At 41.1% G+C, this 20,510-nt stretch overlaps 2 protein-coding genes across 2 annotated transcripts; both read left to right on the forward strand.

Moving 5' to 3' along the window:
* Positions 1 to 1,321: 1,321 nt before the first annotated feature.
* Positions 1,322 to 9,795, forward strand: nfkbie (nuclear factor of kappa light polypeptide gene enhancer in B-cells inhibitor, epsilon). The gene is made up of 6 exons (XM_085381735.1): positions 1,322 to 2,116; positions 5,251 to 5,353; positions 6,694 to 6,904; positions 7,230 to 7,318; positions 8,102 to 8,350; positions 8,925 to 9,795. The coding sequence occupies exons 1-6, from the start codon at positions 1,794 to 1,796 to the stop codon at positions 8,991 to 8,993; spliced, it is 1,044 nt and encodes a 347-aa protein (XP_085237861.1). The 5' UTR covers positions 1,322 to 1,793; the 3' UTR covers positions 8,994 to 9,795.
* Positions 9,796 to 13,519: 3,724 nt separating this feature from the next.
* slc35b2 (solute carrier family 35 member B2) lies at positions 13,520 to 19,117 on the forward strand. The gene is made up of 4 exons (XM_085382715.1): positions 13,520 to 13,791; positions 15,699 to 15,886; positions 15,985 to 16,145; positions 17,175 to 19,117. Exons 1-4 carry the CDS (start codon positions 13,772 to 13,774, stop codon positions 18,105 to 18,107), a joined length of 1,302 nt encoding a protein of 433 aa, XP_085238841.1. The 5' UTR covers positions 13,520 to 13,771; the 3' UTR covers positions 18,108 to 19,117.
* The last annotated feature ends 1,393 nt before the right edge of the window (positions 19,118 to 20,510 follow it).

Below are 20,510 nucleotides of genomic sequence, written 5' to 3' on the forward strand. Positions count from 1 at the left end.
TAGTTCAACTTTACTCTTAGATAAAGACCGATGGGGGGAAAGGAGAGGGTGTGGGAAAAGCTACTGATTGTACTCCTCCTTATCCCCTTGACTTTTGGGGTTTTTCCACTGTGACTGTGCAGCGAGGCATCAAAGTGCACTTAATGGAAAATGAAGATTATACAGAATCGTCCTTCTTCAGAATCATTATCATTTTTAAAAATAATAGTTATTAGTCGTTTCCTTATTTTTTATTAATGTGTTTATCACTTTGATCTCCAAATCCCTCCCAAATTACTGAACTTCTTCCACAATCTCATTCTTTCAGCCACTACCCAGACCTCGTGATTGTAGATATCATGATTACATTAGACAACAGGTCTTATCTATGTTTAGCACTGCAAGATTAACAAGCAGTCATTTCTTTTGAGGGGGGGGGCAGATGTCACCCTATGCCCCCCTCTGGACATGCCCCTGAAAATAAATTCCAGTAAGAGTTAGTCAGAAGCCTGCGAACTGTTACCATGTCATCCTAATAGAGCACTTTGCTCTCAGACTGCAGGTTTAATTGTGGTTCCAAGGATATTTAAAAGTAGAATGAGAGGCAGAGCCGTCGGGTTTCAGGCTACACTTCTGTGGAACCAGCTCCCAGTTTGGATTCAGGAGACAGGCACTCTTTTGGATCAGGTGACCCTGAATCCCCCCTTAGTTATGCTGCAATAGTCCTAGGCTGCTGGGGGCTTCCCATACACTAAGTATTTCTTCTTCACTCATCTTTTTCACTCATTATGTACTCACACTCCATTTTGCATTTAATCATTAGTTACTACTAATCTCTGACGCTCTTCCATAGTATTTAGTCTTTTGTCCCGTCTTCCTCCGCTCGCTCTCAGAAGATGGTTGCAGATGACTGTTCCTCCATGAGCCTGGTTTCTTTCTTTTAAAGGGGAGTTTTTTTTAATTCCCAATGTCATCAAGTGCTTGCCCAGGGAGGTTGTTTTAATTTTGGGGTTTACCCTGTATTATTGCAGGGTCTTTACCTTACTCTACACCACTTGAGGAGACTGCTGTTGTGATTTGTGGCTATATTATTAATAAATGAACTTAACAAAAAAAAATGAGAAGACACGAAATGGAAAGTCATCAATGGGTATATATATATATATATATATATATATATATATATATATATATATATATATATATATATATATATATATACACACAAAGCCTTAGATAGTGTGCTTTTATTTTGATAATCACAAAGTAATTCCGCTCTCACACCCGACTCTCCGGCGTTTCTGCGCGCGCGTGTTCGCGAGGGAACATACTGTGTGTGTGCGTTCGATCACGCCACTGGGGATTCCCCCGCGTGACAAAAACAGCTTTGCCTTTCACATGTCAGCTCTTCCCCTTCTCGCCTTTCATTGCTCATATGCTCTCCGCCTGGAGCTCACGCATTTACCGGATATTTAGTCGACGGGTAGTCGTTAGTGTCTCGTTTCACTCGTTTTAAACCCGATACACCATGTTTTCGAAACTTTTTAAAACGCGTTAAATCGGTAAAAAGTGAACGCCTCTTCCTACACAGAGGGCACAGTGTTGTCGGTTAATGGCATGATACGCAGCGGCTCGTTCCTCTGGTTTCACGAAGACGGTGCGGCGGTTATCACAGGTGTCACCGGGCTGTCCGGTCACATCACCGAGCACCGAGCGGCTACAGCGCCCGCAGGAAGCCTTTAAATCCTCGGGGAAGGCGGGAGGGGGAAACCCAGCGAGGCCACCATCATCATCATCACCACAGCAGCACTACCATGGCGAGCCATGACTGTACTAAAGAACACTTGCCGGAGGATAACCGCACAGACTCAGGCATTGAGTCGTACCGCTCCATAGTGAAGTCGGAGGAGCCCCGGGGGCCGAGCAATGACCTCAGCGGGCCGAGGGACAAGTTCTCCGGCGGGGAGGAATGGCTGGACTCAGCCTACGGTTCCTCGTCTCTCACGGTAGAGAGCCTGTCGGATATAGTGGAGGGCTGCACGATTTCCAGCAGCAACCAGCAAGTACAGAGCTCTGAACTCTCTGAGCAGGAGCAGGAGGAGAACTTGCTTACAACTATTACAGAGGATGGAGACACGTAGGTTTTTAATTGTTATTCATTTAATTTCCATCAAAAATAAAAAATTCTTGCTCATCTTGCTAGAATATTTGCTGAAAGGAATGCTGCTGCACACTGGTGGGTGAATACAAACCTTTTTGCATTTTAACTGTTTCTCTCTTAGAGGTTTCACCAGCTTTTTTGGCACCCGTGATTTTTATCCTTAGTTGATATGGTTGGCAATATCCTACAGTTAGTTTGCAAAGCTCTTTATGATTATCATTTCCATTATCTAGTGATTTGTACATTAATGCCACCACATTAGTTTTAATTGGATCACTGCCTGATATGTAGTGATGGGGATTTATTAGACAATGTACGATTCAAAATGATTTAAAACAAGAAAAAAAGTATATATTTTTTTATAATTGGTGACCTGTAATTAGAAATCTTTTTGTGTATTTGTTCTAAATATTGCACAGAATAATTTAAAGGTTACCAGAATAGTTGCTGGTTTAATTTTGAGCAGGGTAGTAGCTTCTCACTTTTTTTTTCTTCTTCTTCTTCTTCTTCTTCTTCTTCTTCTTTTTTTTTTTTTAAGTCTGCTGTAAGCTGATGAACTTAAAATCGTCATGAATGGCATTTCTACTGCAGCTGGAGTCTGTAAATCACATTAAATTTCAGGCACAGTTTTTCCCATGGCGATACAGGTTTTAAAGGGGATTTCATAAGAGTGTGATACTGCAGACTTTTATAATGAACTTTGTCCTTGTCGCATATGTGACCGGTCTCCATTGAGTTGTCGACTCTCAGTCAGAAAACAGAAGTGAAACAGATAGGTCTGGACTTCCCCCATGCAGCACAGACAAAGCACATGCTGTGAGGTAGCTGTGTGGCCCGCTTTTCATCCAAGAAACTTGTTGATCAGGACAGGACAGTGTGTACGCATGTTTTCATTCCTCACAGGCTTCTTTCTTTCCCCCTTGCTTTTTTTTTTTTTTTTTTTTTTACTTTCTTCCCCCTTCCTTCTTCCAGACAGCTAAAAAAATCATTTGCAACTGAGCGGCTTTTCGCTGCTCTTCATTTCTCAATTTGAGTCAGTGAAACTTTTGCACACAATCTAAACACCTCAACCTCCACACACACACACACAACCTTATCAGCCCATGCAGACCTTCTTGTTTCTTATGTGACCCACTCATCTAGAGTTGCAGCGTCATCAACCAGCAGACCGATTTAATGAATCCTGCAGCCACGACCAGCCGGTGTGATCCTGATGTAGTCACATCACACTGCACAAGTGTTGTTGTGTCTCTGACCTCTTTTCATTTCCGCTTGCTGATTGTTGGGGCCACATGGTTTCATTCTCACACCCTAACTATAGATACCTGGTGGAGGGGGAAAAAAACACCTGAAACACACCACAGTGCATTGCTTCGACTGACAGAATCATGCAAACACTAATTTTCCCCTGTGGGATTTTTTTTTAAAGTTCTTATTCATTCAAGTCTTACTCAAACCAGGAAGTCCCTTTCACACAAAGACATTTGCTGACAGGTTTATGTCAGTGCAGCTCCATCAGTCTGCAGACGTAGCTGACATTTAAGCATCACAAAAATGTAATGTGGCTTCTCGTGCAGTATCCTCTCATCTTAACCATTACTGGGGTACTCGAGCGATGGATTAACACTCACAAGCAGCTTTGTATTTTTACATTTATTTTCATTTTCTCTACAGTTTTTGGGAATTTTACATTCCTAGAAATGCACAAGGAATCATGCACTTTGTCACCTGCAGCCTTCCTAATTTACTCACAGTGAGAAATGCCCCACATCTGTTTCCTCATTGCTTCTTCTCAAACAGCCCAAAGATATTTAATTCAGTGGGGAAAAAAAGCCAACTTATATGCTTAATCGGTGTTGATAATAGTAAAGTAGTAATACGTTTTATGTATTTATGGCAGTAACTACAAGAAATGCTTTTTTCCCCTTGTTTTGTGCCAAAAATAAGCGTAAAATATTGTCACCTTTTTAAAATAAACCTTATGCAGGTACTTTATCTTTTTTTTTTCTTTGTTTCTCAGTGTCAGTAGCTGCAAACAAAATGTTCAGTTGCATGATTAATCCTTATAGATTTCAATAACTGATCACTTTAAAAAAGCAGCTGTATTATCGCTACCGCTGCACATTAGTTTTTGAAACGCTGATATTTTAAATTTGTGACTAAATAAAACTGAATTCTTTTTTCCCCCCTTTGGTGTGGGTCTTTTGAAATAAAGTAACCCCATTTACCATTTAACAAATCGATAAATGCCACGTTGTTTACTACTTTGTATAATTAGACATGTGGCACTGTAAGTGTTCAAAGCTTGAGTGTACAGCGAGACGTCGTGGGAACTTTTGATCCCACTCTGTCTGCGTCTGAAGCAGCCCGCGGCGTCCAGCTTTGGGTTAAATGACATTTACTCTGAAAGCAGAACGTCTCGCTGCTAAACTAACAGAGAAGTAACTGCTGCGGCGAATCGTGCAGCAGTAAAACATCAACGGTTCAAGCCCGTAAGATAAAACCTGATGTCCGCAGAATTTGGACTCAGCAGTGAGTTTAAAGAACTTGAAGCCTCAAACTTTGATTTTAATCTGTTAAGATCCCTTTTCCAGATGGGGCCCTCGCTATGTTGCTGTTGAGTCTAAATTAAGCACTAATGCTCAGTTCCATTTCCTGCTTTGCGCACACATTTGTTTGCTACAACTTCCCACTGTGTTTTTTTGGGTGGCGTGCTTTTTGTTTTGTTTTGTCTTTTGCTGTAAGCGTTTAAACTGAAGCCTGTGCGATTATATCTGCTCACAGATGTTTGATTTTTTTTTTTTTTTTTTTTTTTTTTTTTTTTAAAACCACCAGCACCTTGCTGTGCTGTCTAGAATTTTTTTGTATTGCTCAATACCCCAACGACTCAGTCTTGCCATTCAGCCCACTAAGTGTTACATTTCGAGGTAGTCTCTTGAAATGAATACCGAGGAAAATTGTTAGGCAACATTTGTTGAAATTCGCAGCACTGCTTTTTTTTTTTTTTTGAGGGGGGGTAAGTTGCTCAATTTGAGATAAAGTAGGGCTGCAGATTTTTCCAGACGTAACGGTTAATGTTCATCTTCTCTTTTTCTTTCTCACTCCCGTAGAATCCTGCACTTAGCAATTATCCACGAAATATCACCACTTGCTAAGGAGTTGATACAGATATTCCCAACAGAAGTCCTGGACATCCAAAATAATTTATATCAGGTAGGTACAGCAGGTCCTACAAGTTGCTTCTGCTGGAATTTTTTAATCCACAAATACTTCCTCATCTGCACCTTGATTGTGGAAGCGGTGGCTTTATTTATATCTCTGTACTTCCAGAGAACTCTTGTTCCTCTTTATTTGCAGTCCGTCCTCACTCGGGACGTCACTGTGGGTGGTTCCAGTGTTAACTCATAAGGGACTTTGAATGGAAACTCCCCTCCTCTACTTCATGTAGAAATAGAACCACAGGGAGCTGTGGAGTGTATCCTTGTGTGGATGTGGGTGGAGGAGTTGTTCCAGTCCTTCAAGAAGTCCGACCAGAGACTTAACTTGAACTTGCAGAACTGTCAAAAGGAAACATATGAAGTTGAGACTCAGCACTTCACGTAGTGACTCAGTTAGCTCTGTGCTGGGCTCTTTTGGTTTCCTAATTTCCTCTTAGTAGTCATTCTAAGATTTCACATTTGGACACATTACCAAGAAGAAATTTGTTTGCAACCCAGGGGGTTTAAAATAAAAATGCATCTTCATTTCTGAAGGAAAAGGAAAACAAATGGATTAGGGATTTTTGCCATATTTTAACACGTGGTCCTGTGAGTACAGTCTCGCAGCAAAATTCTGATAACAAAAAAAATTGCAAAACACATAAAAAAAAAAAAAGGGAGGGAGAGACAGCACTATCATACTCTACACCTACAGCAGTCTCAGTAAACCACAGTGCAGAGTAACCGCATCACTTGTTGTGGATTAAAGATAAAACTCAATTTCTCGGAAAGGGTTTTCCTCACTTGTACCTGAATGCAGCAGGTACAGGCCTGCGCTCTGGGTATTTTCAAAGGGAACTATTAGACTTTTACCTATTTCCTCTCATATTTATACCACTTCAGTAATGGGTGCTCACATTAAACATGGCAAAAGTTTGGTATAATGAGGTCGGTAATCTCAATGAGCCGAAATTTTAGTGAAGCTTTGGATTACTCTAACACTCAGAATCATCATTCATGCTAAGCTACTCTACTAGAGTCCAAAAATAATAATGAGGAGTTAGAAATGAGGATAAGAGCATTCTTGGAAATACAGGGAAGCTGCAGCTGTGAAGGAGAAGTGACAGGGTATAAGGACAACAGCTGAAGAAATATATAAGACCACCATCAACCTGTTATTGTCAGTATGTTTGATGAATCAATGGACAGCTAGTATTTTTTTTGTGTGTCTTTGCTTAATATCAACTCAACATTTTAGTAGATTATTTAACATCTCAACTTAAATATGAACTTCTGACGTGTTTTTGTTTATATTGACCAGAGACACACAGGTAAAGTTTTTGTTTTGTTCCTCAGAGCCCTTTGCACCTCGCCACCTACCTAAACCTGAGAGAGGTGGTGCAGTGTCTGATGGAGAAACAGGTCAGCATAGAGCTGCAGGACCAGGACGGGAACACGGCGCTCCACGTGGCCTGCCAGCACGGGCAGTTAGAGTGTGCAACCGAGATGACCAAAGACGTTTCTCCCAGCAAGTTGGCTCCGGTCCTCGAGACCCAGAACTGGAGAGGTGAGGGGAAAACAGTCATGGCTGCTACTAAATCTGTTTATGCGAGTTTTTATGCATTAAAGTCAAAAGTTGTTTTTGTTTTACATTTTAATGTCGCAGAAATATTTAACTAGCTTGTCTTTCCCTGATGTCCTCCTAAAAGATACATGAGGATTTTCTTGGACAGTAGCAGAAGAAATAACGCCCACATTTAGCATTGATGTAGAACATGTTTTGTGTTGTATCGATACAGTGTTGGTCTGTATTCTGCTTGAAGTTTGTAAAAACTGTTTGACCTAAAAGTGAGCTCCACATTGCAGATTTCAGACAACATTTGTAATTTCAGGTCTTGGCTGTCTTCACTTGGCTGCACTGAACAGGCAACATGAAATTATGAAGCTCCTGATCAAAAAGGGCGCAGATCTGAATATACAGGTTAGTCTGTGGATTCCCCCCCCCCCCCCCCCCCCCCCAAGTCAATGCACCATATGAGCTGTATTTGTGTAATTAAGTTTTGCATAAAGGCAGAATTCACACTAAACAGAAAGCCTTTTTTGCACTCGTGTAATTCAGCCTGAAATGATCACAAACAGTGCAGCTCCACTTGCAGACTTCAACTCATAACACTGAAAAGGAAAAGGTTGAAGGACCGGATGAAGAGTTTGTTTTTGTGGAAGCAAAGCTGCAGTCTTTATTTATTTTTTTCCCCTAAGAGGGCTTTCCGTACTTGTTTAATCCAGTCATATGTCTGCATTTATAATCACATACGTCCTGTTTAAACTGTGTTTACCACATCGGGACCTTATGTTGTGTTCCTATCATAAATCAGCTGCACCTGTGCAATGCTGATAGTGATATGAGCTGAGCTCGGGGCTTCCTGCAGGATTCAGTGAGACATAATTAGATTTGAGATATGATTAGGTCAGACTAGCCGGCCGCTCTTAACTTTCTATTGATGGTAGGGAACGTGGCAGTCCCGAAACCACCCCAGACATTCCTCTTAGTTTAAATCAGTGGCCTAACATATCAGTCTGCCTCACGTCCGATGTATTGAATTATTCATTATTCTAATTAGAATGTACTTTGACCTTTTTACTAGCTGATTTCAAGAATGTGGAATTGCAAAAATAAAACTGTGAAACTGTTTAAATTTCATAATGAATTTCTGCCCTTTTTGTGGAATTTCTCATCGCTTTTCTTCGTCCGCTCCCCTCGTAGGAAGGAACCAGCGGCAAAACGCCTCTTCACCTCGCTGTGGAGCTGCATGACATCACATCTGTGAAGCTGCTGCTCGGCAGCCGAGCCAACGTGGACGCTGCAATGTTTAATGGCTGCACACCCCTGCATCTTGCGGTGGGGAGACAGGACGCCACCATCGCCACCATCCTCTGTCAGAATGGCGCCGACAAAATGCTGCGAAACATGGAGGACGAGACGGCGTTGGATTTGGCTGACGGCAATGATGATGTAAGCAAATATTAAGGGTTGAAATGCACTGTTGTACATAGTTTAAATAATAAGACTTAAATCCTGTTTTAAAAAAAAAAACCCACAAAACAAAACCAGCAATATGTATGTTTTGCAGACTTTCAGTGGTAACTGTGCACTAACTCAACGCACAAACCTAATCTGTCAAGCCTCCTCCTACTGCCTGACTGAACTCATTCTTCGTTTACTCTTTAAGTGGTTTAACATCACTAACCTACCAGTTCAGAATAACCTACCAAAGCATACAAGCAGGGGACCTGGTACTCTTTTAAAAAGCAGAGTAGTCACAGCAGAAGTGGATTTGGTTCATTTGTTTTCATTTATTTTACTCCAGTTTGTATGAAGCTCACAGACAAACACTATTCATGGTTTCAATTTTGACCTCTTGTGCTCTAAATGCTCTGCTTAGTTCTGGGTTTCCTAGAAAGACATTTAGATAAGGGATAAGTCATCTGTACGGCAGCGCTTGTATAAATGCTGTTCTCTGGTATTTTTTCTAATCATTATTTAAGGATCAGTAAAGTTTGACCTGCTTCTTGTTCTTGTCTTTCAGATTCTGGCTCTATTTCCTTTTGATGACATCCAGATCTCTGGAAGGTCGTTGGTTGGCGTGAAGTTTTGAGCTGAGTCACGGGCTGAACAACAGTCCTCTAATTGTCTGGAGCCTCACTGCAGCTCATATAAATAAAAATTTTAAAAACCTATATTTTGAGCTAACATTGTTGATTAGTATACATATGCTTAGACAAGTATGTGCACAGTATAAATCTCACTTCGCTCTGATTAAACAGAGTAGTACCGCTTAATTGAAAGATTTTACAAGCTTGGTTATTTTGCTTCTTTCTGCATGCCTCTGGAGATGGTTGTACTCAGCTGTAAAACCCCACCTCACTGTGAGTACCAGACTGTCTCTAAACCTGTTCAGTGCCCACAAAAAAAATCTACCTCTTTATCATTTTGACCTGGTTTCAGTGGCTACAAATAGAGTATGCAAAATGCATAGTTTCGGTTTCTCAAACTTTATCAGTGACTTTGCATTGAAATTGAAGTAAGTTTTCATTTTTTAAATTTTGTTTTTAACTCTGAAAATGTGGCCTTTCACTGTAGTGCATAAAAGAGATTTTTGGAAGAATGCAATCAGAGGTGTGAACAGATATTTAAAAAAATGTAAATCCTGCAAAAAACAAACTATTCTCATCTCTGCTTTTGCTAAAAAAAAAAAGTGACAAGTGGTTAAAAATGTAATGTATATAACAGGAAATGCAGCTTGATCTTTTTGATTTGTAGTTTTTGTTTTTTGCTTGGAATAGTGAAACTATTTATCTCAACCTAGCTTTCATAAGCAGAAACTGTTCTTTGTGTAATTACACTGGCCTGTCTAGTTAAGAGTTCATTTATTTTGTAATAAAAAGACAGGAAATTCATGAATGTTGTCTTTTTTAATTGCAAAAACAGTCATGGTAAAGTACGTGTTTAATTTTGAAGGTTTTACATATCAGCACTTAATAAAAAAAATAATCAGATCTTAAAATTAGCTGAATACAGCTTCAGATAAACTACAAAATGTGGCACGGTTTCATTATTTATGTGTGGAAAAACTAAGTACAGTCTGACGTCTTTAGGAACTAAATAGATAAACAGCAGCCAATCAAGTAGCACGGGCAAGTGTAAGCACCTCTATGAAAATAGAAGCTTTGGTAATTTGCTGCTCTGAAACCTTAGGGTGTGTGTTAACATGATGACAGAGGAGGACAAATCTGGGAAGGATTATACAGCCATTTCTTCACAACTGTGCAGACCAGCTGTCAAGCACAGTGGTGGAGGAGTCATGATTTGAGTTTGTTTTGCACTCACTGAGTCACTTGTAAAATCCTCTGTTTACCAAAGTATTCTAGAGCCGAACATGACACCATCTTTTCAGCGTTTAAAGCTTATTCAGGACAATGATCTCAAGCGCAGCAGCAAATCTACAACAGAAAAGAATCAAGGGAGTGCAATGGCTGAGTCAAAGTCCAGACCTGAACCTGCCAAATGCCTAGGCGGGGCCTAAACGAATCCCCACAGACCTCCTGAGGCAACGTTGTAAAAAGGGAGAGGCAAAATTCCTCCGTAACGATGTGAGCGGGTGATAGTGAAATAGAAACAAAAATGCTTCTACAAGTTATGGAATCATGGGGAATACTGAATTTCTCACATGCTGCCAGTATGCCACGTGTTGCTGTTCATCTGAGGCTGTTTACCTAATTTAAAACCTGATTAAAAACTGGATTTTTTTTAATCTCCTCATATGTAAAACCGTAGAATTGAAAGAGGGTGTCCTATCTTACTCAAGCATGCATCTCTATCTAATGTGTGCACGTGCACAAGCCTGACACGGTTTACCAACGGTCTTACATGTGCAATTCCAAGTTGTTGAAAGCCTCAAAAGAAGGTGTTTCAAATACGCACAGAGACAGGTGATGCAGATATATTTTAGCTTCCACTTAAATGAAAGTAAAGATGAGATGATTAAATGTTATGTTGTACAGGAATGCTCCTAACAGCAAAAAATCAGCTGACTGGAAACATGGTTTATTTTTGTTTTCCTGTAAGTGGCTTCTTCCTTGTGGGTCTTACAGTACAATGACCGGTGGAACTGTGGAAATTCCAGTTGGTTGGATTTCTATTATAAACACATTACCCACCGCAGAACAGGTTCACTTCATGTTCATACAGGTATATTGACCTGACTAACTACCTGGCAATTACAAAATTACTTTCCTTTGACCAGGTAAACATGACAGCAGAAGCAGTAGCTGCAGATTTGTCTTTATCTATTTCCTGGTCAAATTAGCTGTATGGTTGCAAAGCACAACTCAAGTTTTATATTGAATATAACAGTTAATTTTATGGGATTTTCTCATCTTTCATTATCACATGTGCACAAACAAAACTTATGGCAACAGCTACCAAACCGACAAACCTCTGTGGTCAGTAGCTAGAACAGAGTTATGAAACTATACCAGTCTACTTCTCCATTCAAGTTTAATCTGGAAAACTGATACTGTTGTGTTATGTACAGTAAAGACCATGCTAGTGCTGCAAAAGGTTTTAAAAATGGTGTGTTCAAGTCATGTATTCCGCTCTGTGCGATCCTTCTCAATCAACATCTATGATGATAGTATGCGTAATACACTCAGCAGGTCAATTATCTCATCAGGTCTGACTAATACTCCTGGAAATAACATTTCTTTCTAATGGAATGCCGGAATTTCCATTCTTGCAGACATCCACCTACGTGGACATAGCCTACGTGGGATATTATTCAGATAAATATATCAGCTGCTATTATGTGATATCTTGAAATACGGTTTCGCTGTAATATCTTGGTTTAGTTAATGATTAGCTGCTGTATTGAATTTGTTTTTATGACGGAATGTCTCTCTTCACTTTTGCAGTCAGAAGGAAACAAAGACGAGACACACGTTGGAGGAATTACTACTGAGGTGTAGTGGAACGAGGGCACACATTCCCCTGCGTGAAAATAAAAGGAATTCCTTACTGGTGACCTGTTTTAGAAGTGAGTCAGGGGTACGGCAGGCACTGTGGCGTCGTTGAAGAAGCAGCTCAGATGTGTTTATCAGCAACAATGACAGCAGCCTATTTCGATGCTCACTCACTGGCATGAAGGAAGTGCTTTACTGTGCACGTGTTTATGAAGTAGGATTCATTTGAAATGCCTCATGCATAAGGCTTTCCAGCACAGCTTAACCTTCTTCAGAGATGCATAGAGTGGATGTCTTGGTTGTCTGGGCCTTGTTTACTGTCTTTTATACTGGAACTCTTCAAAAACTATATATATCTTTACATTTTAATCATTTTTTCTTATATATACATATAAAAACGGTATGTCACGTCTTATATGCGATGCTTCATGTTTCCAAGAAACGGCAGAAATGAGTCATTACATGTAAAGAAGAGAAGATCTGTTTGCTGCTTTTGCATTTATTTGTATTTACTTACATATCAATAAAAATAAGGAATGTCATCCAGACAGTCATCTCTATGAGCAGGGGGGGAAAAGCCAAATTAAGAAACACAACAACAGCTTAAAAGTTTAGACTATGAAGATTTTCAGACACTGAGCAGTGGGAAGCACTGGCATCAAAGTAAAGACCTGTATCTTTACATTTTAATCTTTTTTCCCCCTGTTTGTTTGTTTGATTCATTTTCAAAGATCTGAATCTTTGAATTGTTAATTTTCTTATGTTATGCATTTACATTTACACCACAAATATGATATGTTTTGGTCCAAATTTAGGTATTTCTTTAACTAGAGCAGATAATTATTTCAGGCTCATGTGCCATCTTATAGATATGGTATATTTATACTTTAAAATGTGACAAATAGTATGTATGTCAAGCTTTAAAATGAATAACACGGAGTATAGAGTAGAATACTTCCAAACTATAGCTTCCACCATCTGGTGTAAAATCTTGGCCCAAAGATGATTTCCCCCAGGGATCAATAAAGTATTCTGATTCTGATTCTGATTTCAATATTAGATTGGTTGAGAAACTTGTGCTACTGTTGGCCAAAGAGGAGAGGGGGAAAGAAAGGCAAGAGTGTGGAAGTGAGTTTAATTACTTCTGGAGTTAACCATCCAAAGCAAAGGACAATGCACAAGAGAAGTGCAGGAGAGAGTGCAAGCAAGGTGGAGTGAGTGTAAATGAGTGTCAGGGCTGAGGATTGGCTCAGGATAAGTGTCAGCAGCAATAGTATGAAAGTTTACAAGACGATGATGTAGACAGCAGCACTGATAAAAAGAAGGCTGAGCTGGAAGTGGCAGAGCTGAAGATGGGCGTAACCAGGATGGACAGGATTAGAAATGAGTAGATCAGACTGACAGCTTAGGTTGGGCCTTTTGGAGACAAAGAGAGGCGAGGCTCAGGTGGTTTGGACATGTGCGCAGGAGAGATGGTGGATATACTGGACAAAAGATCACCATGGTGAAAATTCATGGCATTCCAATCACAATAGTTGATCACAGGGCTATGGTGGGCCCACTCAGTGCCCTGCTGTCTGTGCACGTCATAGCCCAACAGCTCTGCAGTTCCTCCTCCACACCGACAGGGGTCAGGGCCGCCGGGAGGGCGCCGTTATCTCTCGCCAGCATCCTGTGGTGATGCTGCTGAGTAAAGAGGAGGTGGCCTTTCCTGCTAAAGTGAACACATCGGCTATTGAGGAAAAGTCGAAGACCTCTGATCTAAAGGCGACTAGCCTGAAAGAAAACAGCATCTCATTATTTAGTCATTTTTCACCTGGCTGACCCACGGGGCTTCATGGTGTGTCACAGCGGGGACGCTTGAGTCTGTCGGCGTGTGTGCTACGCCGGGTGTCGGCCACGGAGTGCAGGGAAAATGCCTTCTTTCTCACGGAGGTAATATTTTTCAGACAGAAGTGTAGCTAACTGGGAAAATGTGTCACGCTGAAGATGAGTTTGAGGTATGGGCTCATTCAGCTCACGGTGAACCTTTCTGTGATGCAGCCTTACGGGGGCAGATTTTTGAAGCTGTAAGCAGCCTACGGAACTGGTATTAGCTTACACTAATTTAGCAACTAACGGTCCGACCTAAACACCCTTTCGTTTGCCAGCCTTTACCATAAATGGGTTAATTTAGTTTTATAGCGAGCGAGAGAGAGAGAGTCCGCTTTTTCTGTACAGTCTACGGCCGTTTGATAGTGGGCGTGTCTGTCTGCAGGCAAATATGTTGAAATATGTTTCATATCTAAGTCAGTTTACTGCAACTAGCCCAAGAGTTATGTGTGCATTCGTTAAAGGTTTAATAAATGGTTCCAACACCTATTGAAAAATACCTAATACTGGTACAAGTATTGGTGTTTTTCCACTCTACACTTTCTACATCTACCCCACCAGCCTTTTTTTTTTTTTTTTTTTTTAGCAACTTGGGAGAAACAGTTCCGTTATTGTAATGAAGACCTGTTGCTCCAGTTTTAGTGGTACATATATGTGCACACGTCAATCTAAACAAGTGCTCATTTTCTCTGTTTGTGTGTCTATGGCGTAGCAGCATGTAGGATGGCTTGTCTGGTGCAGTGCATTCCTTCATGTAATAAGCTTCTTGTTCAGGGCCCAGGTCTCCCTGCAGTAGGCTATTGGCTGACCAGGGCGCTGCAGAGTCCCAACACAAAGAGGCTCTGTGTTAGCCGGGCTCACAGGCCCCCACAGGAGGAGGCCCTGCCTCACTCCAAATGGGATACATCTCAGTGCTGTTGTCGGCAAGGAACACACCTTTTCACAGGAAGCCTGAGTTTCACCACAGGTGTCCTTTAGTCATTAGTAACACTTAAGCTGTTTGTGGGAATGGGTGATGAAGAACATCTGATGTCTTCACGGCTCAGTTAGCAAGTTGGTTGTTTTAACTGATTCCATCAGCTCATTTCATCATCCAGTGCTCTCATGCTGTAGCCACAACCAGACTACACTATGCTTGATGCTTTATTATTATGTTATTAGCTTGGAAAAAAGTTTTAAGGTGGGATTTATGGCTCTGGAGGAGGTTTTCTGAAAAAACTGCCCTATTTATTTTTTTTAAAATGTTTTAACATGCTACAAACTGCATTTAAAAGATAGCAAGTTAAGTTTATAACTATTTTCAAGAGAAAGCTGCTTTTTTACAGGATGCTACAGAGTTAAATGCACAGAGAGTGGTAAGTTGCCCCATAGTTTTGGAGCTCAGGTCTGGAAGGAAGGCAGAATCCCCCTTAGTTTCAGAGAAAGGGAGATATTTGAGGACTTGATAACCCAGTTTGGAGAATAAGGGTGTAGTGGTTCCGTCATATAGGTGGATCTGTAAATAGACAGATCCACCTACAGACAGACAGATCAGGGAAAGATAATTAATTAAAGATATTGTGAAGATGCATAATGTGATGGTGTTTTCTTCTGCAGTATTCGTCAGTTTAATCAAACCTTCACCCAAACTGTGATTGGGGACAAGGTCACATATGTCATTTTACGGGCATGTTTTCATTTTTGCTAAGAATCGCTACTCCGTGTAGAGGATTGATTAGATTTTAATGAAAGTGCGTGAAAATTGAATAATCATTGCAATGCTCACAAATTAGCTTTAATTTTAGATGCTTAAATGAGCAGACATAAACAACATTTGTGTATTGTTCATTTAATATTTATCATCAGCCTTGTTAAAATAGAAAGTAATGTAAGCTGTCTTGTTTATGTGTATAAGCTGTAATCACCAGCAGACTCTCATTGATATTGTTTCTGTTATGTAGCCTGATTGGTAGTTTTGTGTCACCCTGTAGGATTTGGCCTGCACTTGTGTTGCTCCTGTTCCCTTCCGCTGTGACTGCAGAAGAGCCTTCGCTGCTGGATGGCTGGCACGATGTCTGGCTCTTCCGCTTTCTCGTCAACATGCTGGGATACTCAACCATTATCATCCCTGGCTACCTCCTCATTAGCTATTTCAAGCGCACCAATTATGCAGAAACAGGTTCGGGTTTTGAGAGAATTTTACTGTCTTATTTTTAAATGCACGAAAGCTGCTGATCTAAAACTCCTTGGGCTTTTGTCTTTCTCACGTTTATTTAGGGAGTGGGTTTTGCTTTCCTCTCATAAAGACCTGCGTGTTTGGAAACGAGGCCAAGACCAGCTTGTTGGATGACACGTCTGCAGCAAGCAGGAATGAGGCTGATTCAGGTTCAACACTCAAACAGGCGTTAAAGTTAATCTTTTGCGCTGCCGGACTTCAGGTATCCTCCCCCAAAACCTTCAGTCATTAATTGCATATGCTAATCCTACCACATTATGTCCTATTTCTGAGGACCCAATGTTTGGAGGTTGAAGTATGCCACTGTTTGTCGATACTGTATTTAGAGCAACATCCAGCACAGTGCAGTACAGCAATAAAGGTACTGATCCATGCAGACAAATTAGTTATTTACAAGATTTGTTCAAGGAGTGAAGGTTGTATAATTCTTTTTTTTTTTTTCTTTTTTTTTTAAAGGCGGCATGATGGTAATGTCGTCACAGACCAGTCGTACTGGATACTTTGTTCTCTGCCTTCATTGATAACAGAGCTCACTACAGGCAGACCGGACATCCTCAGATTAAAGCAGATCGCAAACACGCCACACCTGCTCGACCATAAATTTCACTTGTGTTGAATTAGACTGGCGACCGGGGATGGCTGCTTAGGGTGTGCTCGCCTCTCACCCAGTGATAGCTCAGATAGGCTCTCCTCTTTGTTTAAAAACAGAGTGACCGTAAGCCCACTCCAGTGTTGTCTGAGTGACTTTAAAACAACACTGGAGTGGCTTTGGGATAACTCTTGAGCGGCACAGTTGAACCCCCTTCTCAAACAGAAACATACATCGCTGGTGAGATCTCAAATTTCTGACACTCATCTTCCATTGTGATAGCGCTTTAGATACTCTGCAGTCAAGAATGGCAAAACATTTCCAAAAACGAGGTGTACAAAACTTCAAAGCTTCAGCTAAGTACTCAGTAAAGGGCCTGAATACTTCTGCTTTCCTTTCAATATACAGGCAGTGAGTTTATAATAGGGGAAATGATGGATTTAATTCAGCCGTTGACAGTAACACGGTTAAATGTAAAAAGAGTAAAGGGTTTGAGTAGTAGTAGTGTGATTCCTGCTTTTAATACTACAGTGGCAGAAACTGGGGTCAGAATTCACACCACCTGAAATAACTCTTTTAACGCTCTTATTTGATAAAGTGATTTAACTCAGTGTTAAGAATAAACTTCTTTTCTTATCTTAGGTTTCATATTTGACATGGGGAGTCCTCCAGGAGAGGGTGATGACTCGTTCTTACGGAGCCGCAACTACAGATCAGGAGGGAGAGAAATTTAAGGACTCGCAGTTCTTGGTCTTCATGAACCGTATCCTTGCTCTGACTGTGTCAGGCATCTGGTGCGTCATGTTCAAGCAGCCTCGCCATGGAGCACCCATGTACAAGTACTCCTTCGCCTCGCTCTCCAACATCCTGAGCAGTTGGTGCCAGTACGAGGCCCTCAAGTTCATCAGTTTCCCCACTCAAGTCCTGGCCAAGGCCTCCAAAGTCATTCCTGTCATGCTCATGGGCAAGATCGTGTCCCATAAAAGCTACGAATACTGGGAGTACTTCACTGCTGTGCTGATCTCGGTTGGCGTCAGCATGTTTTTGCTCTCAAGCACAACCGACAAACATCCATCCACCGTCACCACTTTCAGCGGGGTCATCATCCTCATCGGCTACATCGTCTTCGACAGCTTTACCTCCAACTGGCAGGACAACCTGTTCAAGTACAAAATGTCATCAGTGCAGATGATGTTTGGAGTCAACCTGTTCTCCTGCCTCTTCACCGTCGGGTCGCTGCTGGAGCAGGGTGCCTTCTTTGAGTCGTTGGGTTTCATGACCCGCCACTCCGAGTTTGCCTTTCATGCCGTGCTGCTGTCCGTGTGCTCGGCATGCGGTCAGCTCTTCATCTTTTACACTATCAGCCAGTTTGGTGCTGCCGTCTTCACCATCATTATGACCTTACGGCAAGCTTTCGCCATTCTTCTCTCGTGTTTCCTTTACGGTCACACTGTTACCTTAGTAGGTGGCTTTGGTGTCGTTGTAGTGTTCCTGGCACTTTTCCTACGGGTGTATGCACGTAGCCGTATGAAGTCAGGTCGGCGGGGAGCGCAGCCGCTTGCACAGAAGGTGTAGCGCTCCAAACTGGGAACTAAGACCACGTTTTCTGTGGTGCTATTTGTCTATTTGTGTGCATCTTTCTTTCTTTTATTAATTTTTTTTTTTACCGTTCAGTTCTTTTTAATTTTATTTTTATTAGCAATGGTACAGAAAGGGATTCTGCAGTTTTTACTCTTACACCAAGGTACCCCCAAGGGGTTCATGTGATTCGTTAGGTCAGAGAAGTTTTGAGTGCCTGCAAACTGCCTCTTCAGCTCTTTGTTATCTTTTTTTTTTCCTTAAACCTCCATACGTTGCCCATGCATCCAGTTTAGGGTTTCTATGACCATGGAAAATGTACGAGTTTAATAGCTAGGCATTATTTCCCAAGCGTTACTGATATTGTCCCTTATTTAACTTTATCCAGGCTAATGGCACCATTTGTTGGGTTATCCTTCAGTCGCAGCAGCCAGATGTTTATCTATCAACCTATTGTGTTGGAGAGCAGGGGTCTTTATGTGGCTTAAGATGGTGTCAAAACATGTTGCATACATTTTAGTTTAATTTAAAATATATTAACATGTCACATAGGCTAGCATCAGTTAGGGTTCAGGTAGACAAAATTCTGGGTCATAATGAAAGAATCAGATGCTGCTGTGGGTTGTTTTAGAATTTTTTCTCCACACTATGTTTTACTTAATGTTTTGAACTTTGGGCAAAAAAAATGTGTGTGTATATATATATATATATATATATATATATATATATATATATATATATATATATCTTAAATCCGTTTTTTCAAGCCAACTTGCAGTTGTGTACTTTTGTAAAAGGACTGCTTTGATGTGAATGTTTGGGGAACACTGAATGGATGATTCTGATGCCTCATTGCTGTCACAAATGATGTGAAGATACTGTAGACCCAGGGGTCAGTTTGCAGAATGGAGTGCATACAAGGGAAATGCAATGTAACTGGTACCTTGTTTTTATCATTCTACTATTTCCTCTGGTAACTGGATTAATATTAAAATAACTTAATACTATCAAGTGTTTTGCAGTGATGTTTACATTGTTTTTATTTAACCAGAGGAGACTGAAAAGACGGTAGTAACATCTGGAGAAATTGAACCAGCCATGTCGCCAAAGAGTTATTGGACGTCACCTATCATTTTTCCTGTTTGGCCTCAGCCCGACATTCAATGGCATTGACCACAATCTTAGAACCTGGTATTTACAGGGAGTTCATTGCAATGGTTTGAATCATTTTTATCTAATACACTCCATTTTTTGTGTAAATGAGCAATTTCTTTGAAGCTATCATTTTTTATCAAATTGGGTAAAACCAGCACGGTGGCACGGTGGTTAGCACTGTTGCCGCACAGCAAGAAGGTCCTGAGTTCAATTCCTCCATCAGGCCGGGGTCTTTCTGTGTGGAGTTTGCATGTTCTCCCCGTGTTTGCGTGGGTTCTCTCCGGGTACTCCGGCTTCCTCCCACCGTCCAAAGACATGCAGCTTGTGGGGATAGGTTAATTGATTAATCTAAATTGTCACTAGGTGTGAATGTGCGAGTGAGTGTGAGTGTGAGTGGTTGTCTGTCCCTATGTGTTAGCCCTGCGACAGACTGGCGACCTGTCCAGGGTGTACCCCGCCTTTCGCCCTATGACAGCTGGGATAGGCTCCAGCGCCCCCCGCGACCCTGAAAAGGAGAAGCGGAAGCGAATGGATGGATGAATGGATGGATGGGTAAAACCAGGTGAAAAATACAAAAAGAAACTAGATGGAGTTATACCTTTTTCAATCAAATACAATGGCATTGTATTATTCGGACCATGAGGTGCACCAGATTATAAGGTGCACTGTCGATGGATGGGACTGTTTTCATACATAAGGCGCATTAAGCGAAATGAAACAGTCAGATAAGTCAAACTTTACTCAACTCATTTTTCTTGCTTTCTCCACTTCCGTACCATTGATTCATTAATGTTGAATTCTCTTGCAGCTGCTCTGTTCCTATGTTGTTGCAGTATATTAATGACTAATCTCGTATTGTGGATTGATTAATTCATTTGTTCTCATGACTCAAGTTTGATCCATTTACAGCACCCTGCGTTGCGATTGCATTTATCCCTAACCATCAGAAACCCTCACGTTAACTTTTTTCGAGTGGAAAAAGTAAGCGTTCATCCTCCGGCTTCACTGTGTTTATGCTAACATAGCTGTGTCGCTAGTGATGTCATAGCAAATCATTATATACCAGCTAGTCCAACTTCAGTAACCCTACAACAGTCACTGCTGTTTAGTTTTCTGTCTTCATTTATGTTGGAAGTGATAGCAGAGCTGTACGTTTTAATTTTTTTCAGAAATCTCTCAGTCAGAACATGCTATATCATGCTTAGGTAACTAGCGAGCTAACTTCCTGCTAACTTCTAACTTATT

Source organism: Rhamphochromis longiceps, linkage group LG15 (assembly GCF_057381845.1).
Source record: "Rhamphochromis longiceps isolate RC_006_pf linkage group LG15, R_longiceps_female_GT1.1, whole genome shotgun sequence".
In the NCBI taxonomy this organism is placed as follows: domain Eukaryota; kingdom Metazoa; phylum Chordata; class Actinopteri; order Cichliformes; family Cichlidae; genus Rhamphochromis; species Rhamphochromis longiceps.

What these genes read in the sequence shown, in the direction of transcription:
- nfkbie (XM_085381735.1), top strand. Translation starts at nt 1,794, where the DNA reads ATGGCGAGCCATGACTGTACTAAAGAACACTTGCCGGAGGATAACCGC. An exon ending in CGAGACCCAGAACTGGAGAG is followed by an intron (nt 6,905 to 7,229) that starts GTGAGGGGAAAA and finishes TTGTAATTTCAG; the next exon opens with GTCTTGGCTGTCTTCACTTG. An exon ending in GCGCAGATCTGAATATACAG is followed by an intron (nt 7,319 to 8,101) that starts GTTAGTCTGTGG and finishes CTCCCCTCGTAG; the next exon opens with GAAGGAACCAGCGGCAAAAC.
- slc35b2 (XM_085382715.1), top strand. Translation starts at nt 13,772, where the DNA reads ATGCCTTCTTTCTCACGGAG. An exon ending in CACCAATTATGCAGAAACAG is followed by an intron (nt 15,887 to 15,984) that starts GTTCGGGTTTTG and finishes ACGTTTATTTAG; the next exon opens with GGAGTGGGTTTTGCTTTCCT. An exon ending in TTTGCGCTGCCGGACTTCAG is followed by an intron (nt 16,146 to 17,174) that starts GTATCCTCCCCC and finishes TTCTTATCTTAG; the next exon opens with GTTTCATATTTGACATGGGG.